At 39.6% G+C, this 14,240-nt stretch overlaps 7 protein-coding genes across 7 annotated transcripts; all 7 read right to left on the reverse strand.

The window, feature by feature from the left end:
* Window positions 1-147: 147 nt before the first annotated feature.
* Window positions 148-1,041, reverse strand: BEWA_041700 (signal peptide containing protein; the record flags this gene model as incomplete). Its single annotated transcript, XM_004833527.1, has 1 exon — window positions 148-1,041. The coding sequence occupies one exon, from the start codon at window positions 1,039-1,041 to the stop codon at window positions 148-150; it is 894 nt and encodes a 297-aa protein (XP_004833584.1).
* Window positions 1,042-1,485: 444 nt separating this feature from the next.
* BEWA_041710 (signal peptide containing protein) lies at window positions 1,486-3,510 on the reverse strand (the record flags this gene model as incomplete). The annotated part of the gene is made up of 1 exon (XM_004833528.1): window positions 1,486-3,510. The coding sequence occupies one exon, from the start codon at window positions 3,508-3,510 to the stop codon at window positions 1,486-1,488; it is 2,025 nt and encodes a 674-aa protein (XP_004833585.1).
* A 668-nt stretch (window positions 3,511-4,178) lies between these two features.
* Window positions 4,179-5,219, reverse strand: BEWA_041720 (hypothetical protein; the record flags this gene model as incomplete). Its single annotated transcript, XM_004833529.1, has 1 exon — window positions 4,179-5,219. The coding sequence occupies one exon, from the start codon at window positions 5,217-5,219 to the stop codon at window positions 4,179-4,181; it is 1,041 nt and encodes a 346-aa protein (XP_004833586.1).
* A 675-nt stretch (window positions 5,220-5,894) lies between these two features.
* BEWA_041730 (conserved hypothetical protein) lies at window positions 5,895-8,687 on the reverse strand (the record flags this gene model as incomplete). Its single annotated transcript, XM_004833530.1, has 1 exon — window positions 5,895-8,687. The coding sequence occupies one exon, from the start codon at window positions 8,685-8,687 to the stop codon at window positions 5,895-5,897; it is 2,793 nt and encodes a 930-aa protein (XP_004833587.1).
* Window positions 8,688-10,546: 1,859 nt separating this feature from the next.
* BEWA_041740 (conserved hypothetical protein) lies at window positions 10,547-12,793 on the reverse strand (the record flags this gene model as incomplete). The annotated part of the gene is made up of 1 exon (XM_004833531.1): window positions 10,547-12,793. The coding sequence occupies one exon, from the start codon at window positions 12,791-12,793 to the stop codon at window positions 10,547-10,549; it is 2,247 nt and encodes a 748-aa protein (XP_004833588.1).
* Window positions 12,794-13,195: 402 nt separating this feature from the next.
* On the reverse strand, window positions 13,196-13,449 carry BEWA_041750 (uncharacterized protein; the record flags this gene model as incomplete). Its single annotated transcript, XM_004833532.1, has 2 exons — window positions 13,196-13,356; window positions 13,404-13,449. 2 exons carry the CDS (start codon window positions 13,447-13,449, stop codon window positions 13,196-13,198), a joined length of 207 nt encoding a protein of 68 aa, XP_004833589.1.
* A 368-nt stretch (window positions 13,450-13,817) lies between these two features.
* Window positions 13,818-14,154, reverse strand: BEWA_041760 (signal peptide containing protein; the record flags this gene model as incomplete). The annotated part of the gene is made up of 2 exons (XM_004833533.1): window positions 13,818-14,026; window positions 14,064-14,154. 2 exons carry the CDS (start codon window positions 14,152-14,154, stop codon window positions 13,818-13,820), a joined length of 300 nt encoding a protein of 99 aa, XP_004833590.1.
* Between the last annotated feature and the right edge of the window lie 86 nt (window positions 14,155-14,240).

The raw sequence follows: 14,240 nt of genomic DNA on the forward strand, positions 1-14,240 counted from the left end.
AGAGTTAAAGCTGTGGTTATAAATGAGTATTCTTTACCAAGTAAAAGTGTGTCCCTTGGTCCTAGCACCACCTACCAAGGGTAGGGAGAACATACTGCATTATATCCATAGAGGGAGTAGTCACAAGGAGTCACTACTGAGAAGCTATTAAGATGGAGTAGTAGTAGAAGAAGGATTAGGAGGTGATACAGACTTTCTCATTTCCTGAAGCTTCCTTAAAAAGTCATTCTTCTCAGTCATTGAAGTCCATTTACCATCAGCGTTCTTTTCAAAATACTTAAAGTCTAGCTTAGAGTCACTACCTTTGCTTATGCCTATTGTAATGAGAGAAGAGTCTCCCCTTGTGTAAGAAGTTACAAACCCAGAACTTTCTCCAGTTCCAGCAGTCCAAACAGAAGATCCACCATCAACAACAGAGGATACGAGGACACCATCCTTTGGATAATACTTCTTGGAATTTACTCCATTACCAGAGCGGTCACCTATATGTACTTTTGACTGGTCAGGGTTAGAAAGATCTAGAACAAGACCACTTTGTTCATATGACTGAGGAACTACAGAGTCTTCATCTGGAGGTACCTCAGGTTTGTCCACATTCTCCCCCTCCTGTAAAGCAGTATCGGATGCAACCTCTACGGGAGCCTCTTCAGAGGATACTTCACCATGTGATTCTACAAATTTGCACCTTTCATTTTTCTCAGCCTTCCAAACAGAAGATCCACCATCAACAACAGAGGATATATGATGACCACTATTTGGTATGAATCCTCGGTAGCTTATTCCATCATCACGAGATTGGTTACCTACACGTATATTTGTCTCGTCTGGCTTTGCAAGATCTAGAGTAATGGGAGTAGTACCACCAGCTTGTCCAGTTGACTGAGGAACTACAGGTTTGGATGGAGCACTTCTGAGATTCTCTTTAGATCCACCATAAGGTCCATTATCGTCATCAGTGGTACCTCCTCCAGAACAACACCAAAAGCCTGCACTGCATAATCTTACCAGACATAGTGTCCATAGTACGGTCAGAACCCTCATCCTACTCCCGCTTCTCAACTGGTGTGAGCAGAATGGGCAGTATGGATGAAGACAAACAATACGCAATAGGCGTGACAAGAGACTATAGGTCTAAACAATGGATAGTCTAACTAGATGTTGTAAAGGAGTATAATTCCAGGGACTCTAGATCCTATGCAGAGGCTAATGCATGTTCAAGTAAGGATCAAAAATCTGACGAATCTAATCATCCGGAAAGTAGATGGTCTAAAGCCCAATGCATAGAATATTCGAACTTTTAGGAGCTTGATAGTGACAAAAGTAGATACATTAAGACCGTTCAGGATGGTGAAAAACCTATTAGTACCCATTCCAGTTCCACTCATGGCCTTACTCTTGACCTGGGAAATAAGTATCTGTATAAATGTGGAGGTAACGAATAAATTATAAACTACAGGCATCTTACTATATATCCAGAGCATCAGTTTATTTCCCTAGCACTTTATCATAATCTTCCTCTGTAATGGGTAACCATTTGCCATCTTGTTTTTTCTCAAAATGTTTGTTGGCCTTTGGAGAATTCTCCACAAGAATATGCATGAGACTTGGTTTTTTGTTCTTGTAACGTATCCAAACTATCACAGTATTTTCGTTCCCTACTGCTTCCCATATGCCATCATCCTTCTCAGTGATTTTTGTCACATTGCATCCCTCTTTAGGGGTAATAGTTAATAATGATCCATCCCATTCTATTGTGAAATAGGTTGGATTTACCTTGGAAAGATCCAGGGAAATGTTTGATCGCTGTATCTTCTTCAATTCAGATTCTGATGATTGCGGTGGCTTAAGTAGTTCCTTGAATCGCTTTTCGTTTGCTGGTTTCCACACGCCGTGTACCGTTTCGAAATGGAGATTAAGAGTAGTATTATTCCCGACTGTTTTATGTTGTATATAACTTAAAGCAAGTAGTTTGAACTCCTTGGCAACATAAAGACGTATAGTTGGATTTTCTATTCCCCCTAGAGACGTATAAATGATCTGATCTCCGTCCTTGATGACCATAACTTTCTCCTTTGGTGTAAAGGAGACTGTAGGAATACCACAGTGAACATACTCAGAACAACTGTAAAAGGTGCCTTCTTTCTTATTCACATCAATAATTCGTCTTCCCTTTAGTTTCTTCGCTTGTTTATCAAAATTCCTCTTACGGAGTGTGCTCCATGAACCATTGGATAATCCAAAATACTTTTCCACATTAGCATACTTTAAGCTTAAAAGAACTGGTTTCCCGATATCCAAATATGTTGTGGCTTTAAGGATATATTCGAATTCCCCTGCTTCCCAAATGAGCTTATTTCTGTCAACCACCTTTGTGACACGATATTCATTCTTTGGAATTATAACTCTCTCACAGACTGGATCCCCTGTATTCTCTATCTTGCAAATCTTTTCATCTGGAATTCTAATGTCTAAAGATATTTGTGGCAGAACAGGGGTTTCTGTTCTCATAACTAGATAGTAGTCTTCTCTGGTAGCCTTCCTCCATTCTTCACCTACCTTTACAAAATAATGATGGTATTCCTTCTTATCTCTCATGTATTTTACATCCATATATTTTTGTATGTCTGCCATATAAACGGTGACCTTTTCTAACTTTGTTCCCCTGGGAATTCTTTCAACAACGGTATTACCATCTATCACATAGTGTATATCAATTTTAGGAATAAAGTCAAAGCCAGAAAATCGGAGAATTTGGTTTTTGGAGACTTTATATGCGTTATTTTCCAAATTGTTCAGATCTATAGCTGATTTATGAGGACTCAGTTTTCCATCCCTATCCAGGAATTTGCCCCTTGTAATCTTTTTCCATGTGCCATTAGAGAGCTCATAAAAACTCTCATCGCTTGTGTAGACCAAATGTAGTAGAATTGCCTTTTCATCCTCTGAAATGAGCGTATATGAGAGGAGTGAATCTCCTCTTTCACCCTCCCATAAAGTCTTTCCATTATATTCCACCCTGCCAATAGTGCATTTATCACTAGATACAAACGTCTCTTCTGTGACTAAACTGCCATTTCTCTGTAAAGTCCCAAGTAATGGGTTAGGAGAGTCGATTTTCAAGATCTGCATTCCCTCCCTTTCCAGCGCCTCTTTGAATACATTCTCTTTACACATCTCCCATTTCTTCTTGTATACGTAATATACATCCTCAATTACATTATCTTTGGCAAATACAATACGGAGGAAGAGAGGTAACTTGTCCCTGTAAAAGACTTGCACATTTACACATTTGTCCTTCTCTCCTGTACTCCAAAGGACTCCTCCTCCATGCGATACTGTAACCCATTCTCTACCCCTTTTAGGTCTATAAATGCTCCTAGTCAATGTGCATTCCCGCCCTGTTTCCAGGAAAAAGTCCGGGTGGTTGGCACTGCCAATATCCAAATTTGCCGGCGAGGCACATGACCGCAGAACAGTCTGTACGAGTAATAATAATGCGATAATCTTCATTTTGGTTTTACATCTTCAAAATTTTCTGCTATCGCCAAAAAGTCAACTCTTCCTCTTTACACATTCCTATGGGGAATAATATCGATTTAATCTCTACATTGCAAGAATCCACAGAGATAATGAATTGCATAGGTATGGAATATTTTTCAGCTATCAGCTCTGAGTGGATAGAGAATATCTGTGTGACTGAAAGTTGCATTTATGAATGGAAATGCCAAAACTGATGAGGTTGTCTAACTTTTCTATTTACAAACAGAAGTTGTTCCTGAGATAACTAATCTGGTTATACGAGATTGTTTTATTAAAAGTCCTAGAATTTTGTACAATGCATAGCTCTAACGAGAAACCAAGGCTTCAGATTATGAGTATACAGTCCACTCTTTCCTTCCTTCTATTATGCCCTAAGGAACAAACTGGAATAGATGTATATAGTCATTGTTAAATAAATTAAGGTGTGGCAAAGCCTACCTCTTACTGCTATTTAAAGGGAATGTATATGCTTTGAGTTACCTCTGGAATTACGTGAATTGATGAAAACTCTACATTATAAATTTTGTTCCTAATATCTCCACTAGCATTACGAGAGTCCTGGAAATACACAAAAGGTCATCATGGTATAAATGCCACTATCATTCGGATTCTGCAAAGGTACAAACATGCAAACTACATTAATCCTCTATATCAGCATCTAAGGCCTCCAATTTCTCGAAAAAGTACTGACAATCACACTCCATCCAGTCCAAACGAGACTTTTCAAAACATCGTATATCTCTCTTAACTCCAATCAAAGTTATATACAAAAGGGTCTTCTTCCCATCCGTACATAATCTGGCATAACTACAAGCTTTCCCCTTCCATATCAGATATGCACCGTCTACGACTGCCTTTATGGGAATACGGGGATAGAAGGAAGCTACAAATATACCATCGCATACATCCCTTAGAGCCTCTATTTTATCCTTGTCTGGGTTTGTAAGGTCTAGAATTTGCGAATTATTCGGATCCTTAGAGTCTCTCATTGACGCGAACTTTTTATCAAACTGGACCTCTGTTATCCTAACCCACGATTTTTGTTTTTCAAAGCAAATTCGTGAACGCGATGTCATCTTGTATACCCTGATGAATAATATTTCTGAGAAGCCTTTACTATATTTGCATGCATAAATGATGCGCTCTCCGGGTTCTACCTTCCAAATAATCTCCTCTCCCTCAGATATGGACGTTATAATAGCACCTCGCTTTGGTGTATAATCTACATATTCCATTTTCCTGATGATTCCTCTCGCTTTGTTTACATTTTGATTTTCAGAGTCAAGGGATATTCGACTCAAAGAAAAGTCGTCAACCTTCTTTCTCTCTTCCTCTACACCCTTCATCTTGTTTAGTTTATCGTCAAAACTTTCCTCCGTAACACTAAACCATTCTGAAACCTTTTCATAATATCTGTAATGTATGCCTGAGTCATTCCTAATGTATAGAGTGAGTAGACTGGTATGACCCTCCTTTCTATATAAAAGTGCCATTCTGCAGAATTCATCGGATTCTCGTTCCCATATATGCACATCACCATCTTTTATATGTACAAATTTCCCACCTATTGGAAAAAACGACCTTCCAACAATATTATCAAGTGTACTCTGGTGTTCACTTATAACTGTCGTATCTACGTCAGATATGTCAAGTGTAAGTAAGGGACCCCTAAGACCCATTGAAATAACAACATTTAAAAGGATCGATACGCATGCAAATAATCCTGCGGATATGGTTCTCATGATAGCCTTCCAAATTGTAATACATGGGGGTCAATATTACATGCGAGTGTCCATATTTATCCATTTACTGCCATTTACTTATGTTTAATAGGTTCAAGATTCAATGTTAAGGAAAAGGTGCGATTTAAGTAGTACAGGGTACTATAACTTTGAGTGGTGCAAGAATTATGGGATCCACTAGACACTATTATATGCATGTTGCTCAGGTAATTTGCGATTTATCCAATAAAAATGCACCCATAGTTACAAGAGAATTCTTACCATTTGTAGATATTTTTTTGGTTTACAAAACCTTTTGCTGTGCCAACGTGTGCATCTAGTAAGATATAAAAATATCCAATAAGATCTTTATAATTAAGGGTATAACTCAAGTAACTCTCATAAAAACATTAAATATCAAAGTGAACCGTACCCTTAAATAAGATGTTTATATAGTAATGGTGAGTTTAAGCTCACCTCTGCGTTCATACATGTGTCAAATAGCATAAATGATCATTTAATTTCTTCCGCCTACAAGGTAGAATAAACTGCATTAATGACAAGTGTTTATACAACTTTTGTGTGATGCTTTTAACTATAATATTCTCCTTCTGGAGAGTAAATCTCAGTAAATCACGTATCTTCCTCCCTATGCTTCTCACCAGCAGGTGCAGAAGAGTCCTTCATTAAGTGAAGTTTAGTTTCAAATTTCAACCTATCCACATTCTTCCATTGATTACCATCCTTCTCAAAACAAAAGGTCTCATCTCCGGCACCCCTTGTATAGACACTAAGAAGAGAAGAGTGTCCTTCCCTGGAAAAAAGGTAGGCACCTGTACATCCTTCTTTAGGACCTGCAGAAGTCCAAATGGTATCTCCGTTATCCACCACTGATACTAGAGAAGATCCATCTTTGGGGACAAAAGCTCTATGACTCACTCCATGAATCCGATCATCAGCTAGAGAAAATAAAGAAGAGTCCGGAGAAGAGAGGTCAAGAGTGGTTCCTTCTAGTCCTTTAACGGTTTCTTTAGGTACAACATTACGGAGTTTCTTCTGAACAACCCCAATTGACTCCTCTCTAGCACTATATGGAACCTGTAATGGTCTCTTTCTATTCATCTCTGGAAAGTGACCATTTAGCCACCTTTCTAACAACGGTACCAAGATAGGAATGAGTTGAATAGCAGCCATATGGTGTCCACATCCTTTCCATTCTACGAGTTTGGCAACCTTACTTTCCTTTAGTTTCTTATTAACCATCTTCCTTGGACCCTTTATACCACATCCGTCATCGTCTGTAGTATGTACAAATAGTGTTGGCAAATCTTTGGGATATAACTTGGTTCTTTTTTTCTTCCTAACCCTTCTACATGCACTAAAAGGAGACATTGCTGTATTTCTAGTGAATCTATCACTATAGTAGAGCATATCAGTATGGTAATCTGCGAATCTCTCAAAATTGAGAGCAATGTCATACGGATACTGATACGGACTCTTTGATTTTGGATCCATCCAGGCGATAGCCTCTTCAAATGGTCTTGCTACTTGTTTGTACCACACATCAAGGTATGGGCTAACATCAAGCATAGTAGAAAGACCAATTAGACCATCCACAAAATTTGCATTAGGATTCTTAATCTCCTTGTAAAACTTTTGCACAGCTCTTATCACCATATTTCCTCCCATTGAATGACCCATGAAGATGATCTTTCTATTAGTCTCATGACTATTGAAGACTAACTTATCATCCCAGGTCTGAGAAGTATCTCCAAATTTATCTCTCTTTACAATGCTAATGAATTGCAAGAGATCATAAATATAATCCATGAATTTCTCAGCATGACATCTTCGTTCAGTCTTGGATTCAGAAAAACCATGTGATTGATGGTCATAACTATAGACATTATACCCAAGTCTATTAAGGGCCTCTATGAATGTGCCCTTATACTGAGACCTGTGAAGAATGTCTAGTGGATTCATTCCTTCTAGAGTCTTGTACTCAAAGTAAGATCTGTAGCGTTCTGCATTGGATACCTTTTTGACAGTTACTGGTTCATCAAAAACACTGCAGTAGGGAAATATCTCGAAGCCATAACGTTCATAGTTCCAGTCCATGTTAAATGTGAGAAAGTCTGACGTGAGATGTGTCCGAGCTCCATGGACAAGAAGAATGTCTGCTTTAGCATTCTCAACCTTGGAGGCATATGTTGCAATCTTTATACCTTGCTTATTCTTAAAACTGCTCATTACAATTTTACCAGTAGATTCATGAGTGTAAATTGGATTATTCCTACCGGCCAAAATGTCCTCGTATTCATCCTTTGTGATAGTCACCCACTTTCCACTCATTTTTCTGAGGTAAATGATCTTGTGCTCTTTTCTAGCATTCGTGGTAAATAGAGCACCAAGTGAAATATCTGGTCCTCTTTCATTGAATCTTAAGTGGATAGAGAATCTATCATCCGAAGACTCCCAGATGATATCCTTACCCTGAACTACCTTGTTCATTCTAAATCCCGGAAGAACATGGTGTCTGTTTTCTACTATAATGTCAACTTGGTATTTGTCAATGAAGAAGAGTTGGTCGTCAACGTTGGATATGTCCAGAGTAACCCTATCATCGAAGGTTGACCTGTCAAAGCCAGCCTTGGCTAAGTCTTCCAGATACCCATTCTTGTCAACAGACTTCCATGACCCACTCATCTTGGAGTAGTAGAGAATATTCTCATTCTCATGTGGGTCCTTGGTGACTATCCAGAGGAGTTTATGGTCTCCTTCCCTGGGATAAAAGGTGAGTTTGGTACACCACTCATCCTTCTCTTTCTTCCATATTGTGGTACCACCACGGTTTTTGGTCTTAATTTCCTTGACTCTACATGTGCTTCTGGTTCCATAAACTGCAAAGGGGGACTTTGGCGATTCATTAACGTACAGTTCCCAATCAGTAGAAGCTTTGGAGACATCGAGTATCTTGTCATTAAATTCATGATTAGTGGAAGTAATGACATGGAACCTCGTATAAAAGTCTTCTTCACCTATGGATATCCACTGGCTACCATCCTTCTTGAGAAAATAGCAGGCATTCTTTGTACCATTTAAATCGATAGTATATACATGGATAATATCAAATAGGTCTTTTATAAAACAATGCGTGACTTTGACAAATGCTCCCTTGGGAGAACATTCGCAGATGGTAGTGTTTCCTTCTACCACCTTTTCTATAAAATAACCAGGCTTTGCTGTATATAAGGGTGTCTTTACGTGATGTAGTCTGTGATTGTGTACTTGTATAGTACAAGAATCTGGAGCGGCAACATCCAGAGTAACCCCTATAGTCTTCGCCGGAGAATCCTTCGACTCCGTACCTGAGACTATACTGATCTCATACAATAGGAGGAAAAGGCAAAGTGTTGAAGCCTTCATTATTTCCTTCCCCTCCAACTACCCATAGCATAAATGCAAATAATTTCTAGACTGCGTATGGGGAATAATAACTTCCATTCTCTAATCATGACAGATTAGTGAACTGTTGACAATATATTCTCTATAAGAATCTAGATATTCATGAAAGTACAATTTAACCTTGTACCATGAGAATGCAGAATGAGGAATCGTGAATGTGATGTGCTTAATGTGGGAAAAGTAATGGGCATGCTCAGTGCTCTCTTAGAAAACTTGCCAAAACACTCGACTGTGTGAAGTATTGGAGGCTTTATAGGTATGTTCCATTATAAGTTGTAGTATTATGATGTGTAGTGAGCATTCCATGGACTGTGACAATTTGCACTCTTCGTGTGTTATTTTCCCCTACATACTTTGCGATGGAAACCCAGAGAATCTTTGTTGTAATGATGTTAAGGTCCATAGTAAAGGTGTCTCTGTAATTATACAAGGTGGATGATCGTTACATTACACACGTAGAGCAAGTTGTTGAAGTGGAGATGGAATACCACTAGGGTTGCCATCACTATATACTCCTCGTCAGAGTTTTCACCTGAGCGTCCATATTCACCATAACTACCTTGGTCATTATCTCCAGAAGCATTAGCACAAGTACATTCTACTACACCACCAGGTCTAAATATCCTAAGCATAATCTTATATTACTCGTAAGTTGTTTTATGGTATCAGTGGGATTAAACTGAGGATCTTTTCCAACGTCTGCCAATTTCCGGTTGTTATCTTCATTATTGAGCCATTTACTGTCTCTACGATCACCACTTCCTTTAACTCCATGATAAATACATATCATAGCTGGTGTGATTCGATCGCAGTTAGAAAAGTAGGCAGTGACTTTCTCAACATCTCTAAGGGGAAAATCTATGCCAGTAACATCTTGTTCACTTTTACTGTTCCATATTGAGGTCACTGTAAAAGCCTTCTTTAATGTTAGAAATGTGTTCATACCCAGTATCGTTAGGGAACATTCCACCCGTCTCTTTAGTCATCTTTATTGCCTCTTTGTAGGCTGACTCTATAAAGTCTGTGGAGTTGACAGGTAAGGTCCTTTATCTTCTATGAATCCAGTACTGGCGGACTCACTTTTTGGATTGTCCACCTCCATCATTTTCTATTCTGAGGGGGTGATTACCATAACTAAGATTGGTTATCAGTCATTTGGATGTATTATCCATATGTGTGTAATATTTGCAAGTAGTATTGCTATCTCGGACGCCTTTAAGGTTTATTATGGTAGCTTCAACCTGAGGAACGTCCCGACAGACATATCTACTCTTACTGTTTGGACATTTATCCTGCATGTCTATAGATTGTGAGGGCATTCATAATGTTGTCTTCTTCCTAATTTCACGCCTTACGTACTTCAAATTCTGATATTCCAACTTTACCGCTCTGGTAGTATCCTCACTCATTATCTGTAGACAACCACTCGTCCTCCCTAGCTACCACTATAGAAACTAATCATCTTTTACTACATTCTCTATCCTTATAAAACTGCATTAGTGCCTCTATACTGGCCATCCTGGCTACTGCCTAAAATGTGTAAGACATTCCCTGCCTATTTCCATGATACTCTTACACCTACCACATCCTCATCCATTAATGATACTGACTGAATACTATGAACAGAAAAGTGGCGGGTTTAGGGAGAATTTTCCCCTTAAAGGGAAAATAATGGAGATTAGTGGTGATAATTATCCCGACTTGCGACATCATGTTGCCCATTGGACGTTTTAAATTTGCAAGACAATGTTGCATCTATTTATCCACCTGGCAGTCATAAACGAATGTAAATATAAGCATAGTTTTAGATAAACAAAACTTCATTTATGTTTGTTAAGCCACTCATTCAGTGGTTTAACTATGTTTAAAATCAATTGAGGAGCCGCCAAATAGTGGCAGGATCCCCCAAGTTCCACAAGAGTTGCGTGATTAAGATGTTTTATTACTTCCTTCGGACCCTCCACTCCGGAGAGAGCATCCTTGCTGGCGTGAATAAACAAAGTAGCGAGATCCTTTGGATAATAACGCATGTTGTCTGTAACATCGCTGCATGCGTCAAAGATTGATTGGAGTGTGCCAAAGGTGGTTCTGTTTGGGTAATGCAAAGGGTCTCTAAACCTCATGAAGCATTCAAACGATTCTCCATAGTTGAAAAGGTCTTCGTAGGGATTCATCTTCTCCGGTGTGGACCATGCAGCAACTTTGAGAGCTTTCTTGGATGCTCTTTTAGCTGGCGTATCTAGATTGCAATCAATGTTGAGCACAGCAGAAAGACCAACTAGACCGTCAACAAACTTTCCTCCCTTCTTCACTCTGTGAAATTCTTGAACGGCTTGAAAGACAATGTTGCCTCCCATGGAGTTTCCTAGCAGGAATATCTTTTTATCTGTAGGAGTGTTCTCGTATACCATCTTCTCATCCCACTTTTCATTAGGATCTCCAAACTTGCCCCTCTTGACAATGTTTACAAACTGCATCACATCATAGACATAGTCCTTAAAAACACGAGTATAACACCGGATATCCTTAACAGAGTCCGATAAGCCTTGTGACTGTAGGTCCAGACTATAAACCGAATAGCCCAAATCATTTAAAAACTTTGTTAGTGTCCCTTCGTACTCGTACCTTGGCGACAACTCAAGGGCGTTTGCACCATCTAGATGCTTGTATTTAAATACATCCTTGTACCGATCAACATTCTTAGGTTCCGCTAGAACCTTGTATTCACCCAACGGGTCAACACGTGGGAATAGAGGAAATCCAAAATGTTTGCGGTTCCACTCCAATGAACAGGTGCATAAATCTGATCTAAAGTGCGAGCGAATGTCTGGGACAAGGACAAAGTTTCCCTTGGAGTTTTCTACCTCGGAAGCATACGTGACAACTCTAAGACCTTGATGGTTTTTAAAACTGCCAACAAGAATCTTGTGGTCTTCCTTGTCATTGTGTACCAACTCCACTCCATCCACAGTAGAAAATAGCGCAAAGTATTTCTTTTTATCAACGGATTTCCATGCATGTCCCTTTTTCTGGAAATACAAGACTTTGCGATCATCTCCAGAGTCCACAAAAATATACATTGCTAATGTGGATTTGTCGTGCACAGCCACATTTACGTAGGTGCAATACTCCTCTTGAGATTTTGACTTCCAGACCTCAGTATGACCATCAACAACCTCGTTTACAACCAATCCAGGAAGTGGATAGTGAACATCCACTGTGAGGTTGTTGGTGTATGAATGGGTGTAAACTAGATCCTTGTCCACATTGCCAATGTCCAACTTGACGTGATCATTAAATTCGGAAACCTTGAAACCGGATGCTTCGAGCTCCCTTGCATATGTTGCCTTCTCAATACTGGTCCATTTACTCCGGGATCCTTCGTGCTTGAAAAAGAATTGGTACACACTAAATGAATTTTTAACGACCACATTTACCAGTTTAGGCTCATCTCTTGGATAAAGGGAAACATATATACATCTCTCATCTTCATCCTTTGCCTCCCAAACAACTTGGCCACTTGAAACCTTTTTAATGTGATAGCCTACATTTGGTGCATACACAAGGAATGGGAAGTTGGGAGAGTTTGTGACAAAGTACTTGTCGCATGTTTCCTTCTTTGAGGTGTCGATATCTACGGTTTCAAAGACATTTTCGTTTAGCACCCTCTGGTGGAATGCGTCATAAAAATCCTCTTCCGTGGTAGTGTGCCACTTCCCGTTCACCTTTTCGTGGTAAACAGGAGTCTTACAATCCTTTAGGTGGACAAGAACGTGACTGAGAGCATCATTCTTGTCAAACAACACAACAACGTTATCACAGTGGTGTCCATTCGCCTTTAAGAGAGAGTTTTTCCCTTCCTTGACTTCCTTTATGGTACAGCCATCCTTTGGCACAAAAGTCTTGACGTGTGTTTGGTACGGTCTCGTTGCAAAGGTATCGAAACTGGAGGCATCAACCTTGAGCAAGTCGAGTACGACTTCACCGCCTGTATTCTTTGATCCTCCACATGGAATTAATCCTCCTATGTGAAGTAGAAGCGAGAATAGGACGAGCTTCACTTCCATGATGGCCAAAAGAGCCCAAAAAATGGTTATGCTTTGCAAAATCTGGGGTATGGAATGTAGTCGCAAGTCACTGAATGCACATTTTCAAGACACCAAAATATGTTTAGAGCGTTTAAATGACTGGTAAAGTGTGGCAATTTCAAAGGTTCCATTCCTCCAGTACGAAACAGCGGCCCTCTAACCCAGAAATTCAGGAACATGTCTGGTGGATATTCCCTACCATTTCTGGGTTACATTTCCCAGGCTGCAACTATACGATTCTAGAGATTATAAACACAAGACTAAATGTATACATGCAAGCTACCATCTACCACTTGATGTACAGTAAGGTATCACATTTTTCCAGGCCTAGTCATTCGTCCAAAATTCCCTATAAATCCAGTGACGGGACAAAACAAACACTCACACTTTGCTGTCCTGACTGTGTCTCTTTGCGTAAATTCCCGATTCCTCAAAACTTCCGATAACCTCGCTCTGGGAGTATCGCTGATTTGCTTCCAGAGCCTTGAAGATGGGAACGAGACCGATTATTATTCCAACTGGAAGACCAATGATACCTCCAACTGCATTAATCGTAAGTGTACATGCACTGGTTGTCAGAAAAACTCACCAACACAACCAATAATCTTGTTATGCACACTTGTTCCTAGAGCCATTCCAGCGCAGATTCCCCCAAAACCACCAAGTAGGGCTCCCCTATGGATGGTGACATCTACCAACAAACAAACCTCCTTCCAACAAAAACACAAGCCAGGGAAAGCGTCATTATAGACCCTGTAAATACGAGTCGTTTTGGCAGACGATGTTTTGATAAAACTGAAATCGTATAGCCTGAGCACAGTCCCAGTATTGCAACGACAATATAGAGAGTCCCTCCACCATTGTAAAAGCCTCTACTCCAAAGTCCCTAACTTGTATAAAAGAGGGAAGAAGAAACAAACCTGAGAATAGAGTCTAGACATTAGGTAAATCATGGTACAACACAAGATAAAGTGGGTCATCAGAATAGATATTGAGAAAATCTTTACAGGCCAGCAGTGCATTCCATCCATGCAAAAGTCCCTAATCTAAAAACATGACAAAATGAAAAGGGGAAACAAACAACTTTGAATCCTATGACCTCTTCTTCTACCATTGGTTTGTCCCCAGTCCTTTTACCCTTTTTGGCATTGTCAGGTTCCCTCTGAGGATTTTCCAGAGCCTCTGCCAGGCTGAGTTCCAAATGGCTTGCAGCTGTAACATGTACGTTGAAATCATGGTAAAATCAAACCTATTGTGGGCTGTGCATGGTGTTCTTGTTCGGTTGTTGCGAGGGCAAGACCAACTTGACAAGTTAAAAGGAGCAAAACTTTAAAAAACATCTTTCATTTACTGTTATAAAAACAAAGTAGACCTTGACTCAACGTGGAGTTTAGCTTGCTCTGATACCATATGGAACAAGTTATGC

This window comes from Theileria equi, assembly GCF_000342415.1.
Source record: "Theileria equi strain WA chromosome 2 map unlocalized gcontig_1105316255037, whole genome shotgun sequence".
NCBI classification, from domain to species: domain Eukaryota; phylum Apicomplexa; class Aconoidasida; order Piroplasmida; family Theileriidae; genus Theileria; species Theileria equi.